This window comes from Salvelinus namaycush, chromosome 35, assembly GCF_016432855.1.
Source record: "Salvelinus namaycush isolate Seneca chromosome 35, SaNama_1.0, whole genome shotgun sequence".
NCBI lineage: Eukaryota > Metazoa > Chordata > Actinopteri > Salmoniformes > Salmonidae > Salvelinus > Salvelinus namaycush.
Genome location: NC_052341.1, coordinates 6,653,981 through 6,672,974, shown reverse-complemented (window position 1 = coordinate 6,672,974; position 18,994 = coordinate 6,653,981). Strand labels below are relative to the sequence as shown.

Sequence of the window (18,994 nt, the reverse complement as noted above, 5' to 3'; positions counted from 1 at the left end):
TGTTGTAATTGTCTTTATTACAAATATATAAAAATCGGCCAATTTAATCGGTATCGGCTTTTTTTGGTCCTCCAATAAACAGTATCGGCATTGAAAATGCATAATAGGTCGACCTCTAGTCCTCACTGTCTGAGACCGAGTCAAGACAGAGTGAAAATGTATCCGACACCAAGACAAGACCGAGACAGGACTACAACACTGCTTTCTAACAAAGATATAGAGAGTACATGTATTTCAGGATGTTGTGTATCCCTGGAAAATAATCAGAATTTATGTAAACATAACAGTTTTGATAACAGTCTTGGCACAACTTACCCCGAGTATGAGGTAAGTTGAGCCGCCTTGGGGTAAGTGGATGATGGTGTCCTGTAACAGTGGGTGATAGCACTGGTAGGTCAAAGTTTATTTCATGGAATGGAGGTATCGTACAGTATATTGTATATTTTAAGTGTATGCATACATTTAGATATAGATCTCTCTGTTCAATATTACTTACCGTTCCATTTCTTGACCAGTTGTCTGGCACAGGGATCTTGTTTCGATGTGCCAGTAGGCAAGTTATCTGTATTTGAAGCTACTAAGCCCATGAAACTGGTCCACTAGATTCCTGATATGTTTAGCAAGCTCAGGCACCATGTCATCAGATAAGACCTTGTGTGCCTCTGCTATTCTACCATAGTCTCTCTTTAGCACAGGTACTGTACATGTTTGTTTTATTTTTCTCAGTCTATTTTTGTCATTCAGTCAATTTTTTCATCCCTTGCTGCTGCTAAAATTGAATTATTCCCTTGCTGCTTTCTCAAAAACATCAAGGGAGGCTAGACCCCATGCTTGTTTTACGTTTGTATACATGGGGCATGATGATATCAGCTCTGTAACAATAAAAATACACTAACTTGATTTCATATGAATGACACATTGCAGACAACACCAGAAGAATTATCACTGAATTATCACAGTTAATTATTGTAATGTTTGTTTGTGTCAATTAATCCCATAAGGGATGGGTTGCCAACTGGCGATTTGACACAAAAATAAAATGTAATTCATTCATGTCATAAAAAATATACAGTACCAGTCAAAAGTTTGGACACACCTACTCATGATCTAATAGGTGGACACACCTACACATGATTAATTTTGTGTATGGTTTCCTAGAAACAAGGGGTTGCTCAACTAACCCTTTGGCTCAATTTACCCCACTCTTCCATAAATCAAACACTTAATCCAGATGTAGCCTGTTGCAAATAAAGGCAATAGGGTCAATATAGTAAGGATTTTTCAAAATGCGCTTAAATAGGTGCCTAAAAATGTTGCCTTTTCTCATGAGATATTTTGCATTCTGCATTTTAGTGTAGCTCAAAGTAATATTCTTTGTAATAATTGTCAAAATCTCAGTTGCCCTTCAATGTAAGTGACTCTGGCCCTTTAAATGTGATTCAGAATAGACTACACCATTTTCAACATAGGGTGTTTTTCTCGTTTTGAGTACAAATACACTGAAGTACATTTCGGTACAGTGTTAGTTACTATAATACAGCGTTTAATAAGTAGTATATTGTAAAGAGTTGATATGACTTAGTGTCCCTCCGTACAAATAGATTGACGGAAGTGATCCTAAACTATGATTGGATGAGCCCTAACACGTCACGTGTTGGCGGAAGTAGCAAGAGCATCGTTTGCCAGATGTTTTGCAACATAGCATCTAAGCAATACAGCCCTTTCAATTGAAAAATACTCTCAACGTGAGTAGCTTGTTGTACTGTTGTTTAACAAACTCCTAAACATCTTTCCATCGTCAATGCAACACTAACCAATGTTTTCATAATGTAGCTATAGGCCTAGCTAGCTACACCCAGGGAGACAAATGACTCTGGTGACACTCGCGCCAGATTTGAATGAATGATGCTACCCGGCCGTTAGCTTAAGTTAATACAAATTGTAATTTAAATGGATAGTTGCGGGACGAAGCTACCCGGCCGTAGCAGATATTGGGCCAGGGGTATTTTGCAGCGAAGAGCAACTTATTTAACTACTAGTTATTTAACTGCAGGCCTCTGCAACCAATACTGTTATAATCATAGCTATTACACTAGAGACCTGACGAACCTTTTCCACGAGGGACAAGGAGCGTTCCATTTCCATCTTAACGGTCGTGCTATCAGATATCCGTCGGACGTCCCTAACCCTCATTGAAGTAAACAATGGTTAGGCAAGGTGTATGGTTAGTGCATAGGGGGGTATGGAGTACTAACGTTAGCTTGGAACTACCCTCTTCGAACTGGGGTGTAATCATTACGCCGATTTTGTTGCAAAACGTTTTGCAAAAGATATCATTCACTCCAAAAGTAAAACGAAAACGAGAGTTTATATGGGACAAAATCAGGTAGGTCCCTCCCCGTTTCGTTCCGTTTGCAGTTTGGTACTTAAACGGTAATTGGTTTCCGTAATCAATACACACACCCCTGGTGCTCTCCTGAAAATAAGTAGCCCTAGTATGTGGTGTTATGTTGTATAGTATACATACTGATCATTGCTGCCCATATTGCTACCAAGTTCCCCAGTTATCTGTGTAACTCAAGTTTATTATGTTCCTACAGTTTGTACATGTATTTTGTTTTCGAGTGCTTACTGTGTATTTTGTTCTTGTTTGTTTTCTGTTTCTCGGAGCTCTAACGTACTATGAGTCGCGGACGCGTGCGTTGTTTTGAGTGGTCAGGTATTTCTACCTGCCTCTACCAGTGTCCTGTAAGAGCTGATGGGGAGAGTGTGTGGGTACTACTTATTAAATACTCAGTAGGCCTAGGACTACCAGTAGGCAGTTTCCCAGGCCAAATTCAGATTTTGGATTAAGTTCACTTTAATATTGGTTTCATTGGTCCGTTTACCGAGGTTATTGTAGTCCAAGGGCAGGAGTAGAGGCTATTTAGAAAATCTGGTTAAATGTGTATTAGCCTACATACAGTCCCAGTCAAACGTGTGAACACACCTACTCATCTAAGGGGTTTTCTTTATTTGACTATTTTCTACATTGTAGAATAATAGTGAAGACATCAAAACTATGAAATAACACACATGGAATCATGTAGTAACCAAAAAAGTGTTAAACAAATCAAAATATATTTGAGATTCTTCAATGTAGCCACCCTTTGCCTTGATGACAGCTTTGCACATGCTTGGTATTCTTTCAACCAGCTTCATGAGGTAGCCACCTGGAATGCATTTCAATTAACAGGTGTGCCTTGTAAAAAGTTAATTTGGGGAATGTCTTTCCTTAATGCGTTTGAGCCAATCAGTTGTGTTGTGACAAGGTAGGGGTGGTATACAGAAAATAGCCCTATTTGGTAAAAGACAAAGTCCATATTATGGCAAGAACAGCTCAAATAACCAAAGAGAAACGGCAGTCCATCGTTACTTTAAGACTTGAAGGTCAGTCAATCCGTAAAGAAATTTAAAGAACTTTTAACGTTTCTTCAAGTGCTGTCACAAAAGCCATCACGCGCTATGATGAAACTGGCTCTCATGAGGATCGCCACAGGACTGGAAGACCCAGAGTTACCTCTGCTGCAGAGGATAAGTTCATTAGAGTTACCGGCCTCAGAATTTGCAGCCCAAATAAATGCTTCTCAGAGTTCAAGTAACAGACACATCTCAACATCGACTGTTCAGAGGAGACTGCATGAATCAGACCTTCATGGTCAAATTGCTGCAAAGAAACCACTAATAAAGAACACCAATAATAAGAAGAGACTTGCTTGGACCTAGAAACACGAGCTATGGAGATTAGACTGGTGGAAATCTGAGATTTCTGGTTCCAACCGCCGTGTCTTTGTGAGACGCAAAGTAGATGAACGGATGATCTCCGCATGTGTGGTTCCCACCGTGAAGCATGGAGGTGTGATGGTGTGGGGGTGCTTTGCTGGTGACACTGTCTGTGATTTATTTAGAATTCAAGGCACACTTAACCAGCATGGCTACCACAGCATTCTGCAGCGATACGCCATCCCATCTGGTTTGGGCTTAGTGGGACTATCATTTGTTTTTCAGCAGGACAATTACCCAACACACCTCAAGGCTGTGTAAGGGCTATTTGACCAAGAAGGAGAGTGATGGAGTGCTGCATCAGATGACCTGGGCTCCACAATCACCCGACCTCATCCCAATTGAGATGTTTTGGGATGAGTTGGACCGCAGAGTGAAGTAAAAACCGCCAACAAGTGCTCATTATATGTGGGAACTCATTCAAGACTGTTGGAAAATAATTCCAGGTGAAGCTGGTTGAGAGATTGCCAAGAGTGTGCAAAGCTGTCATCAAGGCAAAGGGTGGCTACTTTGAAAAATCAAAAATATATTTTGATTAACACTTTTTTTTTTTGCTACATGATTCCATATGTGTTATTTCATAGTTTTGATGTCTTCAATGTTATTCTACAATGTAGATAATAGTAATAAATAAAGAACCCTTGAATGAGTAGGTGTGTCAACTTTTGACTGGTACTGTATATGACACAGCATTATTGATAGTGTTGGCTTAGGCTATGACACAGTATTATTGATAGTGTTGGCTTAGGCTATTACACCTTTGTTTGATTTGACAGTAAGAGTGGGTTTGGTAATGGTTAAAAATTAAATGTTGATTATATCTCTCACCAGATGCAACGGCGAACTCGCACAGTTAAAGTCTACACGGAAAAGACAACAGATGGAGATTCCGATGAACTGTGAGTTTTAACTTAAGTCAGGAATCGTGTATGGAATTCATTTGATAAAAATTGTGTTGTTGCGTGTGTATTCTAAAGCTTCTATATTCACAGTTTCCCTTTTGATCAGTTTTCCATAACACAAGCCTCTGTTCCCTTAGTAGTCCTCACACTCAGTCAGCGAGTGAAGATGAGATTGAAGAATGGCAGCCAGAATCCAAGGCCCCCAAGAGGCAGCAGAAAGCTCAGCCAAGCGAGAAGAAACCAGCGGTGAAGAGGCAGGCTAAACCTAAAGAGCCCAAGGAGTCCAAACCCAAAGCCCCACGCAAACCAGTGGAGAGGAAGCCCCGAGCTCCCAGAGCCCCTAAAGAACCCAAACCCCCTAAAGCTCCCAGAGCCCCTAAAGCTCCCAGAGCACCTAAAGAACCCAAACCCCCTAAAGCTCCCAGAGCAACAAAAGGAGGTAAGAGGCAGCAAGCTCTATTAGAGGAAGAGGCTGGAGGAGCCAATCAGACTAACTCCATCTGTGATGCAGCGGAGTCACAGCAGTCAGCCAGGGTCAAGGAGGAGGTAAGAGTCATGTAAACTCTCCACCTGTTTAGTAAGCTTTTATTACCCTAGTAACAATATTGTGTTCATTTGGTTAGACATTACTTGCTTTGTAATTGCGTTGCATTAATGGAGTTGAGTGATTTTTGTTATTACAGTGGTATAGGGACTTAGTGGTACAGTGTAATACGAACTGCTCAACATGATTTCTATGAAATTACTACACATTTGGCTGTACATAATGGTAGACACCTCCCTGACTTACTTCACCACTTGTTATATCAGGTAAGTGTTTATATACTCCTCCACTGGATGTCTTTCAGAGACTGTCTTTCATTGTGCCTGATGGATCCTGCAACGACAACATGTCCAGAGCAGGGGGCGGGTGGTCCGAGGGGCCCTCCTCCAGCCATCAGTCTTATGGGGTGAAGAAGGAAGAGCCTGAGGAGGACTTCACGTTTGATGAGCCTTCTCTGAAGAGACAGAAGACCAGCAGTGCCCCTCAGGGCAGGCCCACCAGACTGCCCACCTCAGGAAGAGCCTTTGGAGAAGACCTGAACATGAACTGGGACCTTATTCAAGTAAGTCCTTTGAGTAATTCAACAATAAACCATCATTTTCAGCTCTAACCTAAATAAACTGAACAGTTGCTATACTGTTGTGCCAAACCACCAAATATGTAAATAGCTGGTCTGACTGAATGGCACCTTAAAATCCTCTGCAAAATAGTTGACCATTGCAATCAATGTATGTTTCCTCATTAATGTAGTATTATTCACATGGTACTTTGATTCCACTGTGATGAAGCATTCTCCTCTGTGTGTTGTCAGTTGCTGTCTGAGAGGACAGGGGTGGAGCAGCGGGTGTGTTTGAACATTTCCCAGCTCTTCAGAGAGGAGAACACCATTCCCTTTATAGTGCGCTACAGGAAAGAGATGATCAACCACATGGACGCAGACGCCGTGAGGGACGTGCAGCTGGTGCTGGAGGAGATCTAGTGAGGAACTTATTAGTGGGGTGCTATACCAGTTTATTAGACTGGAATAGAAAATAGTATTTGACTTGTTTATTTGACTTCACCATAAGTAACTTAAGATAATCAAACAAATATTTCATAGTAGCCAGTGGTGTAAAATATTTAAGTAAAAATACTTGAAAGCACTACCCTAAGTTGTTTTTTGGGGTATCTGTACTTTAATATTTATAATGTTGACTTACTTTTACTTCACTACATTCCAAAATAAAATATTGTACTTTTTACTCCATACATTTTCCTTGACACCCAAAAGTACTCATTACATTTTGAATGCTAAGCAGAACAGGAAAATTGTGTAATTCACACACTTATCAGGAGAACATCCCTGGTCATCCAGGGATATGGTGGACTCACTAAACACATGCTTTGTTTGTAAATGATGGTCAGAGCATGCCCCTGGCTGTCCGTAAATTAAAAACACAAGAAAATGGTGCGGCCTGGTTTGCTTTATATAAGGAATTTGAAAAGATGTATACTTTTACATTTGATACTTAAGTATATTTTAGCAATTACATTTACTTTTGATACGTAAGTATATTTAAAACCAAATACTTTTAGACTTTTACTGAAGTACTATTTTATTCGGTGACTCACTTTTACTTGAATCATTTTGTATTAAGTTTACTTTTACTCAAGTATGACAGTTGGGTACTTTTTCCACCTCTGATGATACCCTGCATATTGTATATGTGTATGTCTGCATAAATAACTGTTACAACCAGTCAGTGCAATAACAGACCATCTCCGTTAGATGGCGCCAATCAGACAAGTTAGGTATTATTATAGTTGCCAATATATTTTTTTGCATATTTTATCTGTTTTTCTGTGTGTGTGTGTGTGTGTGTTTCTGTATTTGTGTGTGTGTGTGTGTGTGTGTGTCCATGCATGTTTTCATCTGTGTGATCCTGTGATCTCTCTAGTGCACTGGCGAAGAAGACGCAGACAATCAGTCAGACTCTTAAGAAGGAGGGAGTCCTGACTGCTGAGCTGGAACAGGCTCTGAGGAACTGCAGGACCGCTGATGAACTGGACCACGTGGTGAGTGAGAGCAGTCTACTTAGGGTTGCAAAGGGATGGAATGTTACCGGTAGTTTTTTATTTTTATTTACCAGTAAACTACTGGAATTCTGGAAACTTTCAAGGATTTTGGGGAGTTTTCATATTTGATTTGGTTTATTTAGCTGTAAAGCATTATCCTAAATATAACCCATGAACTTTAATATTTTTCCATAGTTTACCAAAATTACCTATTAATTACCAACATTTCAGAAAATTTCAACTTTGATAAATTACAGGGAGTTTTTCAACTCTAGGTCTACTTGACCAGAACTGGATGGTGCATGTATGTGATCTGAACCTGAACTGGACCATGTGATGACTGACTCACTGCCTGATGGAATATCCACTCTCTGATGTGTGCTTGTACCCCTGCAGTATGCACCCTACAAGAAAGGCAGCAAGCTGAGCAAGGCCCGTCGTGCCAAGCAGCTGGGACTGGAGTCTGCTGCCCAGGCCCTGCTACAGAGCCCTCACACTCTGGACCTGAGAGCCTGGGTCAAACCTGGGACTGAAGGTACACACATTATCACCCACACACTAAAGCCACTCAAATCTACTGACACTGAAGTTAGACTGCCAATGGTACTGAATTCCCTGTTGGAAGATTCCCGGATTTCCTGCTTATTTACTTCTAATTGTAGGAATCTTCCAATCAGGATTTCAGGAAAACCAGGAAATTTGGGGAAAGAATTTTGCAACCCTAGCTCTGTGTCTCACACCTCATATTAGCCCGCTGGGCTAGTCTGCAGCAACTCCAGTTCTTTGCCATTATCAGTTACCATGATTTTAAAGAATTGGTCACAAGAGGGCAGCGAAGGTCTATGAAAGGGGACCACAATGGGGATGCTTTGGCTAGATGTAATTTCTCCCAACCCCCCTCCGTAAGATACGGTTGATTGCACTTCCAGTGAAATTGAATGTATGGTAATTCAGTATAATGCCATTGCTTTCATATGCAGATGAAAATAAATTTCCATTAGACCTATAATGCTGGACATGCGCTCTCAGAATTCAGCACATAACGATGTCGATCTTTGGACGCCGGGTTTGCTTTGAGTAACACAGTCAAATCTTTTACATACTGTACAGGGGACGTATTGATGTTAGTTTCTGTAGAATAACATTTTACTGCTCAAATCTCCCAGTATGCTGTCCCACTGATACAATAGTGTTAGTGCTACAACTAGTTTATTACTGTGTTCATATCCTAATGTGAATTATATATACATCATTTCTGCATGTGTCTGCCCCACAGGTTTGTCCACTGTGGAGGAGGTGTCGACCGGAGTGGAGCAGATTTTGGCTGATATGATTGCTAAAGACGGAGAGACCCTGACCCATATAAGATCGCTGTAAGAACTTTCTCCTTCTCTCCCTCTTTGCCTTCCACACTATGTACAGAACTGTGTTCCCCACTCCATCTGTTCCCCATCTCCAATCATTGTCTCAGCTAAACCTGTGATCTAGCTGGTGGAAAGCATAAATAAGTACTCTGTGACACTTCTTGCCATCTGTGTGTGTGCATAGATATTTCAAACCTCTTTTGAACGTTACTTACAGTGTTATGGTTATCTCTCTCTCTCTCTCTCTCTCTCTCTCTCTCTCTCTCTCTCTCTCTCTCTCTCTCTCTCTCTCTCTCTGTGTCTCTCTCTCTCTTTTTGTCTCTCTGTGTCTGTCTCTCTTTCTGTGTGTCTGTGTCTCTCTCTCTCTCTGTCTCCTCTCTTTCTCTGTGTGTCTCCTCTCTCTTTCGGTCTCTGTCTTTCGGTCTCTCTGTCTGTCTCTCTCTCAGATGTGATAACAGCATGGTGATGCTCCAGTCGTCTGTGTCTAAGACAGCCCTGAAGGAGCAGCAGAAAGAGGGTCACCAGGGGAAGCCCAAAGACATTGACAAGTTCCACCTGTACTGTGACTTCACCTGCAACGTGCAGCGTATTCAACACCACCAGGTGACTCCCAGACAGACCCCTCAGCCAGTAGCAGGGAAATGGCTTTGTCATTTCATTAACTCTAGCTCTAATCATGCATTCAGGTCAATGTCTTCAATGACAAGATGCATTATTTCCATCCATTACACACTAAACCACATTCAGTATCTAACACTGGTGAACACCTGTCTTGATGCCTATTATACATTAGTAGAACCACATAGTATTCAATGTGCTAATAGTCAACTGTTTGGACTATGGTATGAAATGTGTACATAGCATTTCATGTTTACGTCTCTTTGTCCACTGAGCCCCAAACTGTTTATGTAAAAATGAGGGATCTTTGAGTAATATTGTAAGATCACTGTGAGTTTAACTCTGTGGCAGTGCTTGGTATTTCCCTCGGCCCCCTCCCTGCGTGCCACTTCTGAATGCTAGTCACGTCAGGCGAGGTTAGCCATCCCCCCGTCCCACTCAACCTGCCCCCCACCTTTTCCTGTGGCAGCTTGGTTACTCAGAGTTGGTCCGGGGCCACATGTCACAGTGGGTCTGTCACGGGCGCACCCTGCCCTCCTCCTTTCCTCTCGCCCCGGTCTGTGTCCCCCCAGTCATTCCCTCTCTGCTCCTCTTAACATATGTGACATGTCCCCCGCCGATGTGCCATTGGATTAGGGCCTGAGATTGACAGGCGTTCCTCCGCCGTGACAGCAGCTCACTGCCCTGAGAGGCAAAAGGGAGAGAGCGAGGGAAGGAGGTAGAGAGATGGAGAGTGAATGAGTGAGTGGCAGCTGCGGATGAGTGGTGCATAGCTGCAGTCATGGTGTTGGCCTTTCCATTTAGGCGCTTGTGCGTTCTAGTCGAGAGCAGCCCACTCTGCGAGCGACATTGTTAATTTTGTGACGCAGAATTGTCACTGAGTGTTAATTTCTCCAGCAGTGACCTGCTAGCTGTTGGATTCCGGCAAAAATGAACCTTTTCTTGGCGTCATGTTTAAAGGGGAAAGGTTGTTGTATGTGTTGTGACAGGAGGCATGTGTACGCACATACAGTACTCGCTGTTTAATTTAGCACATTAGGCTAGCCGCAGTCAGGCAGGCGGTCAGTCAGGCAGGCAGTGTATTAAGGGTGTTAAGTTGTGGTCAGTATGTATTTATGCAGCTGGGTACAGAAGCTCCTGGAGATAACACTTTAAACTGAACACTTAGTTATAGAATTAGTTGATTCTAAATGGTGTTGTTTTAAAAATGCATTTCTGTTGAAACATCACTTTTTTTTCCAAATAGTTTATAAGCATGGGCACTAAAAGTATGATTAATCATCAATATATATTTGTGATAACTCTATTCTTCATCTGTACTGTGAAGGTATTTAGACAAGGATTTCTCTAATCTGAGTCAGTGGAGTTGATATTTCTAAAGACCACTGAGTTAATATTTCCTCTGGACTTTTAGACATGGTCTTTTTGCGGGGAATTACTGTTAGCCTACACGTAACCTACTACACAGTACACAACAATCCTTACAGATTGTCAAATGGCAGTTCAAGTTGTATGCCGTTTGTAATGTATTAGCCAATATCTGTATAACTGTATAATGACTTTTAATGAGTGCAGGTGCAGCGGAACGAAATTAAGTAAAAAGGGAAATCTGCATTTAACCGTCAGTATCAATTCCATCAGTTTACACAGGTATTTAAGACCTGACTGAATACTCAAAGAAACACTATCACAATGATGTATTAATGTACACACACACACACACACCACATTGTAGAGTAGGTGTGACTGTCTACCCTGTGCGTGCCTGGTCCTCCCTGTGATTGACAGGCGTGACGGTGGAGAGGTGAAGTGGGTACGGTCAACAGTGCTGCGGCCCTGCGTTGTGACCAGTGTGTTGCCGGGGGTGACCGATGTGTTGTGACAGGGCTGGTGTCAGGTGACCAGCTGGCCTGATTGATTGTTTAGCGTCCGCCTCACGCCGCCTCACACCCAGGACCTCCAGCTGTCCCTTTCCTCCCTGCCAGGGAGGGTCAATCACAGGTTCTTGCCTGCACCACAACACTGACTACACAGCAACATGATCCTCCTCCCTCTGCTCTCTTAGGACAGACATTTGGAAAAGTCAAGGAAATAGGTGATAATCCATTGTTCAGTGCTTCTTGCTTAGTTGCACTGTTGCTATTAAACTAAGATGCACCTGGAGTTGCACTATTTTTCTCAGATGGTCAGGGTTAGCCCGTCGAGTCTAGTTTTAGATTTCACCGTTTCAAGTATTGATCCTAGAAATGGGCTGTACGTTGGCTTTGTGTGCCATGTTCAGAACGGAAATGGTTGGTGTCACTTTGGCTCTTTCGCAAACTATACATATAACTAAATGTGATGTGCAACATAGAAAATGCATATAACATGTTTTAAAAGCATTTAGTAATTATTAGGAAGTATTTCCTCAATTACTAAATGCTTACAAAACATGTTATATACATTTTCTGTGTTGCACAACACATTTAGTTATATGTATAGTTTGTGAGTCCATTAAGCATTATTGATTACTTCCTAATAATTACTTACAACTTACAACCACAGTTTATCTTCCCACCATAGTTTAATGTATACTAACAACAGGGCATCATAATGTCAAACTCAATTTTAGCAATAGTTAAAGTGCATCAACAGTGCCTCTCCATAGCTATTAACGTCTTGCTAATACTTTGGAATATGCCATTAGGGATTTGTTTTTCTATCCACAGCTCTAATTCCATTTGCGTCTCCAACTGGTTTCTAATCTTCTTGTCTGTGGTTGGCCTGGAGTGTAGTGGACCTAGATTTGTCTGCTTCCTCAATTATAGACCGGCTGTGATGGACAGGTGGGGAAATACATGCCTGTTCTCTGCAGTTGGACTGGCAGCTATTTGCATTATGCGCAGCCAGACGTGTGTGTGTGTGTGTGTGTGTGTGTGTGTGTGTGTGTGTGTGTGTGTGTGAGATAGATTTCCTTTATAAACAATAGAGAAATTGGACATTTGCCATTTTTTTAAATTATGGTTTAATGATTATCTACAATTTCAAAAATAAACTTTGCATTAAAACAAATTGTCCAAGACTAGTCAGAGGGATCTTGTAATTTGAATGTTTTCCCCCATTATTTTATTTCAGTTAAAACATTGTTGTTTTATGAGATTACACATTTATTTGAGTGGCAATTATTTTTGTCAAGTCACAGTTAAAATATAGGCTAAGGGAATAATGTGATTTCATTCTCTCGTTTTAGAATAATCACAGTATGTTTCATTCTTTAGCTTTGATTCCTTTTAATTCAGACTTTATTGCCAATCAACAATGGATGATAAGGCATTTGTTTTAGGGCCAACACTATTACAGGCTATTCCATCAGGGTAAGACAATACAGTAACATAGAGATATGCAGTAGGACATTTAAAGTGAAACATGTTGAGTATACTGTATGGAACATTTATAGAAAGACACTGAGTGGACAAAACATTATGAACATTACTCTTTCCATGACATAGACTGGCCAGGTGAAACCAGGTTAAAGCTATGATCCCTTATTGATGTCACCTGTTAAATCCACTTCAATCAGTGTAGATGAAGGGGAGGAGACAGGTTAAAGAAGGATTTTTATACCTTGAGACATGGATTGTGTATGTGTGTCATTCAGATGGTGAATGGGCAAGACAAAATATTTAAGTGCCTTTGAACGGGTTACGGTAGTAGGTGCCAGGCGCACCAGTTTGTGCAACGCTGCTGGATTTATCACGCTCAACAATTTCAAGAATGGTCCACCACCCAAAAGACATCCAGCCAACTTGACACAACTGTGGGAAGCATTGGAGTCAACATGGTCCAGCATCCCTGTGGAACGTTTTTGACACCTTGTAGAGTCCATGCCCTGACGAATTGAGGATGTTTTGAGGGAAAAAGGGGGGAGCATCTCAATATTAGGAATGTGTTCTTAATGTTTAATATACTGTGTGTGTGTGTGTGTGTGTGTGTGTGTGTGTGTGTGTGTGTGTGTGTGTGTGTGTGTGTGTGTGTGTGTGTGTGTGTGTGTGTGTGTGTGTGTGTGTGTGTGTGTGTGTGTGTGTGTGTGTGTGTGTGTGTGTGAGTCTTATATATATGCAATGCCTAAATTATTTTTGGCTGCGATAATCTCAGTATTATATTGAATATTTATGATTCTAACACGATTATACAAATAATGAAAACAAGTCTTTATTCAACCCAAAACTAATATGATATTTATTTAAATCTAAATGTTTCCCTATAAAACATGGGATCAAGTTTATTTTTTCTTGAGAACACTCATTGGTGTCTCGCAACCCTCATGTTGTGTGTGTTTGTTCTGAAAATGAAAAGATAAGGAGTTAAAAGTTCACCACATCATCTTGTTTTCTTTGAGCCCTGCCTATCGCCCAGTTCAACGAGCAACACATTCACCATTCCTTACTCTTATTTAAAAAGTAAATATTGAATCTGAATCGCTCAGTCTTAAAAATAATATTCATTAATGTAGCTAACATTCCTCATATTTTTCCAATTATGATTTCATTGTTTATGAAGAACATGATATGTTGGAAATTTATTTTTTCTTTATATTAATAATGTAAATACTGAACTTGCCTGTCCTGCAGTAGGAAAAATTGGAAGGATTGAATTTGTCAGACTGTCTGGTAACAACCTCTTAATATCTGCCAAACTCCTTAAATCTCAGGCAGATGTGATGTAGTTCACATCATAGCATGGGAAATGTTTTTTTCTGTCTAGTTTTGGCTGCGTTCTACACTCAAATGCTATCAATTTGGCTTAGCATTGTTCCTGGTTGTGGAAAGGGTTTCTTGGAGTGTGTGATGGAGAGGAAACCATAAAGGAGTGATTGGGATTTTTCACATTACTGGGTATTATGCTACGCCCCCTTGCCATCTACATTTGTGGCGCTTGGAGTGTTGATTTCAATGGTGTTTGGTGATAGAGGAAGCTAGCCGTCCCGTCAGGCCCAGAGCGATGGAGGACGCGTGGCAGGGGGGTGTCTTGTGGCCAGCGTTCAGGTAGCTGTCACATCCATCACCTCCAACATTCTCACCCAGGTCATCCTCTTTAATGAACAATGATTCACCAACACAGACAGGACTGGGATAGATGCCTGTTCTCTGACAGAACATCTGTGTGTTTTTCTTTATGGCGTTTTCCGCTGAGTTGTCCCTTAGAGAAACCCCACTCAGTGAGGAGGAATAGAGTATGTGGGGGAGGACATGAAAGTTTGTTGGATGTTTTGTCCGACTATGTTCGATCGCACGCAAAACTTCAGATTTGATGAATATCGCATGAGAAATCACCCAGCGAACCCAAAAGCTCAATGGGGGAACATGCCAAAAAAGGAAATATAATTTTCATCATAATTCTTGCAGCATTAATTTCTGTCTCGATCTGGCCATTAGCTGTTGTGATGTGGAGGGCAGGGGTGGATGTGGTGACTGCTTGGTGGCAGGCTGGTAGGATGTGTGGGGGGGGACATTTGTCAACTTGGCTCTTCCGCATCGAATCCAGATTGACGGGTCATTTCTTCCCTTTCTCTTCAAAAGGTTTTCCTCCGAAAAGGTCAGACATTTAAAACTATTTCCTTAACAGCATGCCACCTTTCCTTATAGCTAGATGGAGGAATTAGTGGGAGAGAGCAGGGAGGTTTTCTACAGTGTAGACTGTGTGAGCAGACTGTGTGTGTCCGTGCTAGTGTGGCGTGGGTTGGCTTTCTGTGCTGTTTTTGGAAAGTGTGTGTGAGGGTTAGGGGGGCGTGGGGGTCTGTGCCGTGTGGTGCTGTGTGCCGCCTGTCTCAACAGGTTATGTTTTTCTTGCAGACCCTGGCCATTAACCGAGGGGAGAATCTGAAGATTCTGACAGTGAAGGTCAACATCCCTGACAGGGTGAAGAGCGACTTCTGTAGGTGGTGTGTCAACGTCAGGTCGGTCCCCCCCCCCCCCCCCCCCACACACACACACACACAGACAGACACAGACAGACACACACAGACAGACACACACACAGACAGACACACCGAGCCCTTGAACTTCTCTCCTGTACTTTCCTGCTCCCTCTCTCTGTCTGTGCCCTGTACCAGCCTGTAACAGTGGTGTCAAAACAGTGGTGGCTGCTTGCAGTCTGTCCCCCAGGTGTGAAGGGCATAGGTGGGAGTCAGGTTCATGTATAGTCACACAGTCGATGTTTCTGCGTTGGTTACAGTGGCCCCTTCTAGAGCATCGTTCCCTATAACAGACACGGAAAGTAACTCAAAGCTCCATGCAGTTATTAAATAACTGTTCTTTGTCTTTTAAAGCTCATATAGCCACAGATAAAGTCAAAGTTAGCTTCTTTCTCTTTGTGTAAAAAAAATATTTGTAAAATACTATGCATAACATGGCTTAGCAATAATAATTGACAATGTTTTTGTGGAAATGAACCCTCGCTCACAAGTTGGATTCAATGCAGTAAAGATCATAGAGTCATCAATGTGAAAATGCCTCCACATTCACAGCTCAGTGGCCTTTTATGGTGTTAGTATAAATAGTTTTCCAGTCTCTTGTTTCAAAATAGTTCAAATAGATTCCCGAATGGAGAATGTTTTTTAAATATTTTTTTTTACATATTTCGACGTACTTTATGCTGTAGAGCTCTCAAAATATTATTTTAAAGATCATATGATCATGCTTTTAAATACATCATATTACACTGTACAACAATATTGACCCTGAAAAGGAGTTTTTCACAGTGAAATAAATGAAAACACCACAGTAAATGAAACAGCACATGAGCTTATTTTCATAACAGCACATACAATTATTTTGTTTTGAAGTAGACCATAATATGATATTCTAATTTGTTGATATACAAGAAAACACAAATTGACACATTTTGTTGTTTTAGAAAATGTATTTGAGTGAGATATAGACCACGGCCCTGTTTTTTTCTCTCTCTCTCATGAATGAATTTGTTTTCAATCTGGTAAAAGGTAAGATATATGTATTTTTTTTTAGCATATTTAATTTCTGTATTTCTTTAATTAATTGTTTGAGAATAACATTGTATTATAAATCATATATTACATTACATATATTACATATATTACATATATTATATCTTACATAAATGCATATCTACCCAGCAATGTGGCAAATTCCTACTAAAGGTGTACTTGCTTATCATGGAAAGTGTATCAATTGAATACATGAGTGTTTTGTGTGATTTTAAAATGGTTTGTGAGGAGATATTAATTTTCCCCCAACATAAAAAAAAAAAAAAAAAAGTATTTTGTTAAATCCTTTTCTTGTAAAATGTTTCTTTCGTTCTATTTTAATATCTGCTTAACTTGTTAGTTTCTTTAAACTCTCCAGGCATCCGATTCATAACAATAATATTGAAAAAGATCCCGTTTTAAGTGATGGTGGTGTAAAAATCTCAAACCAAGACTTTATTTAGTCATGGAGCTGTACTGTAACCTATGAGGGCAAGGAATGTGAGAGGACCTGTATTTTACTGAAGCCACATATGTAACCAATCCTTTCCTGATCAAGAGAAAGGTGAAAACTTACATTTTCGGTTTACAAGATTCACAGAATAACTCTAAAACATCAGATTCACACCAAAAGGCATACTGTGCATCCATATATACATTTTGTCAGAAAATGACTCAATTTAATATAGTTTTTGGTTCCCCTGTAGATGGAGACCCAAGGGTTACGCTAGAGAGGAGCTGATGAAGATCTTACGAGACGCAGTGGAGGACTCTTACAAAAGACTCTTATTACCCCTGCTCAGCAGAAGCTACAGGTCTGTACTGAACTCTGTGTGTGTGTGTTCCACGAATGAATTTGACTTTACTGTACTGTATTTTAAATACCCCCTGTCTCTCTCTGTCTGTCAGGACGAAGCTGACGGTTAGTGCGGAGAAGGAGTCCATAGCCATGTTTGTGCGAAACTTGCGCCAGCGTCTGTTGGTGTGTCCTGTGAGAGGCCGTGTCATCATGGGCGTGGACCCAGGGTTCAGACACGGCTGTAAACTGGCCGTCCTCTCCCCTACCAGTAAGAACCCATACTAACATGCCCCTCTTCCACTCTGCGTTTCTGGGTATAGGGTGAAGATTGGTGTTCCAGTCAAAAGACTGCTTCTAGATCAGAGAAAATGTGTTGTCCTAGTTCTATGTGAAAATAAACATCCTAGCATATCTGCAAAGACCAGTCACACATGCCTGGTCTATACTGTAGTATAGTCTACTAGTCTGTACTACTGGAGGAGCAAGAGCCCTCTCGTCTCCACCCCACAGAGCTGATGGGCATTCCTCCCACCGGGCCTCTGTGGGCGGGGCCCCATGCAGGGCCACGTTTGGGCCCTCCTCCTGGGCAGCTGATGGCCCGGCCGCAGTTCAGGCTGCCAACCCGGCGGGGGTTTGTCAGCTGGCATTCCTGTGTTATGGCATCTGCCCTGCAGCAAACACACGCAAACAGACACGCATCGACACATACACACACACTCAGCTTGACCATGACAGGTCTGGGGGTGCCTGGTCACATGACCTCCCGTCGGAGCCTTCCAATAGGATCAGTGGTGTCCCATCAGCCTGACAGGAGACGGCAGAAGTTGAGTCGTTTCCACCAATTCGGTGCCTTTTGAGAAGTGTAAAAATAAACGTTTGATTTCACCTAATTTTAGCATTCTGTCAAAGAGCACGTTCAACTTCATAATAATTCCCCCCCTCCCTATATATACTATAGTAAGTACATATTATAGGTGCAATATGCAGAAATCGCTCCGCCATTTCCTGGTTGCTAAAATTCTAATAGTTTGCCTAATTTCAGTTTGGGACAAAACAAGCAATGTATAGTGTAGAAAATCATTGTACCATCTAAACCGCTGTGAAATATATTTTCAATAACCAAAAATATTGTATTTTCAGCTGTTTGAAGCTGGTGTACAAAACCGAAAGTAAAAGACTTAAAAACTAAACTTAAGAACGGGAAGCATAGAAATAGCACACATAAAACAGATCGACTGCTTCTTAGACTTGCTTTCGATGAGAATTCTATGTGAATTTGGTCGGTTCACCCAAAAAGTGCCAAATAAAGTAACAGGGTTGACTGCAACAGGGTTGACAATTTCATATTAAATCAGCCATAAATCCTCCTTGTGACGGAGGAATGGAAACTTGTTGTGTGCAACAACATGCATCACAAAAAAAAATGAAATTGCCATAACATTTCTAGACTGTCTATCTATGGGTAACAGTGTTAACATGTTATTCTCGACCTGTTCCGTTTTCCACCACAAAACACCAGAAAATTGCTAAAAAGAGTATAACCAGCTCACTTGCTTTTACACTATCATTTAACTATTAGATGTTCAATGTTTCTTTTGGAAAAAAAATATTATAAAATGAATTGTTTCATCATATTAAAACGAGAGTACAGTTCACATAACAGGGTTGACTTTAAAATGAGGGGCATACGTAAATGAATCACTAATGACATGAAATAAATAATTATCTTCAGAAATGACTGTCAAAGCAACAAAATAACTAGGACTTCACAATGATGGTGAAACCTGGAGACATGTTTAGATTAAGTGGTTTGAAATCTTCCTAGAAGTGACAGAGTTGACAGAGGGACATGTCAAAATGCAGAATGTTGGCACTATAGCAAGCCTTTATTAATATATAAAATCTGAG

General features: G+C 41.1%; 1 protein-coding gene across 1 annotated transcript in view; it reads left to right on the top strand.

Moving 5' to 3' along the window:
• The first annotated feature begins 1,656 nt into the window (after nucleotides 1-1,656).
• Nucleotides 1,657-18,994, top strand: part of srbd1 (S1 RNA binding domain 1) — a 102,691-nt gene continuing 85,353 nt past the window's right edge. The window contains exons 1-12 of the mRNA XM_038975045.1: nucleotides 1,657-1,745; nucleotides 4,654-4,721; nucleotides 4,862-5,270; nucleotides 5,573-5,830; nucleotides 6,080-6,246; nucleotides 7,206-7,323; nucleotides 7,720-7,858; nucleotides 8,600-8,696; nucleotides 9,134-9,290; nucleotides 15,137-15,240; nucleotides 16,995-17,102; nucleotides 17,197-17,354. Coding sequence (XP_038830973.1) covers nucleotides 4,654-4,721; nucleotides 4,862-5,270; nucleotides 5,573-5,830; nucleotides 6,080-6,246; nucleotides 7,206-7,323; nucleotides 7,720-7,858; nucleotides 8,600-8,696; nucleotides 9,134-9,290; nucleotides 15,137-15,240; nucleotides 16,995-17,102; nucleotides 17,197-17,354 — 1,783 coding nt within the window. The 5' untranslated portion in view covers nucleotides 1,657-1,745. The remainder of the gene's footprint in view (nucleotides 1,746-4,653; nucleotides 4,722-4,861; nucleotides 5,271-5,572; nucleotides 5,831-6,079; nucleotides 6,247-7,205; nucleotides 7,324-7,719; nucleotides 7,859-8,599; nucleotides 8,697-9,133; nucleotides 9,291-15,136; nucleotides 15,241-16,994; nucleotides 17,103-17,196; nucleotides 17,355-18,994) is intronic.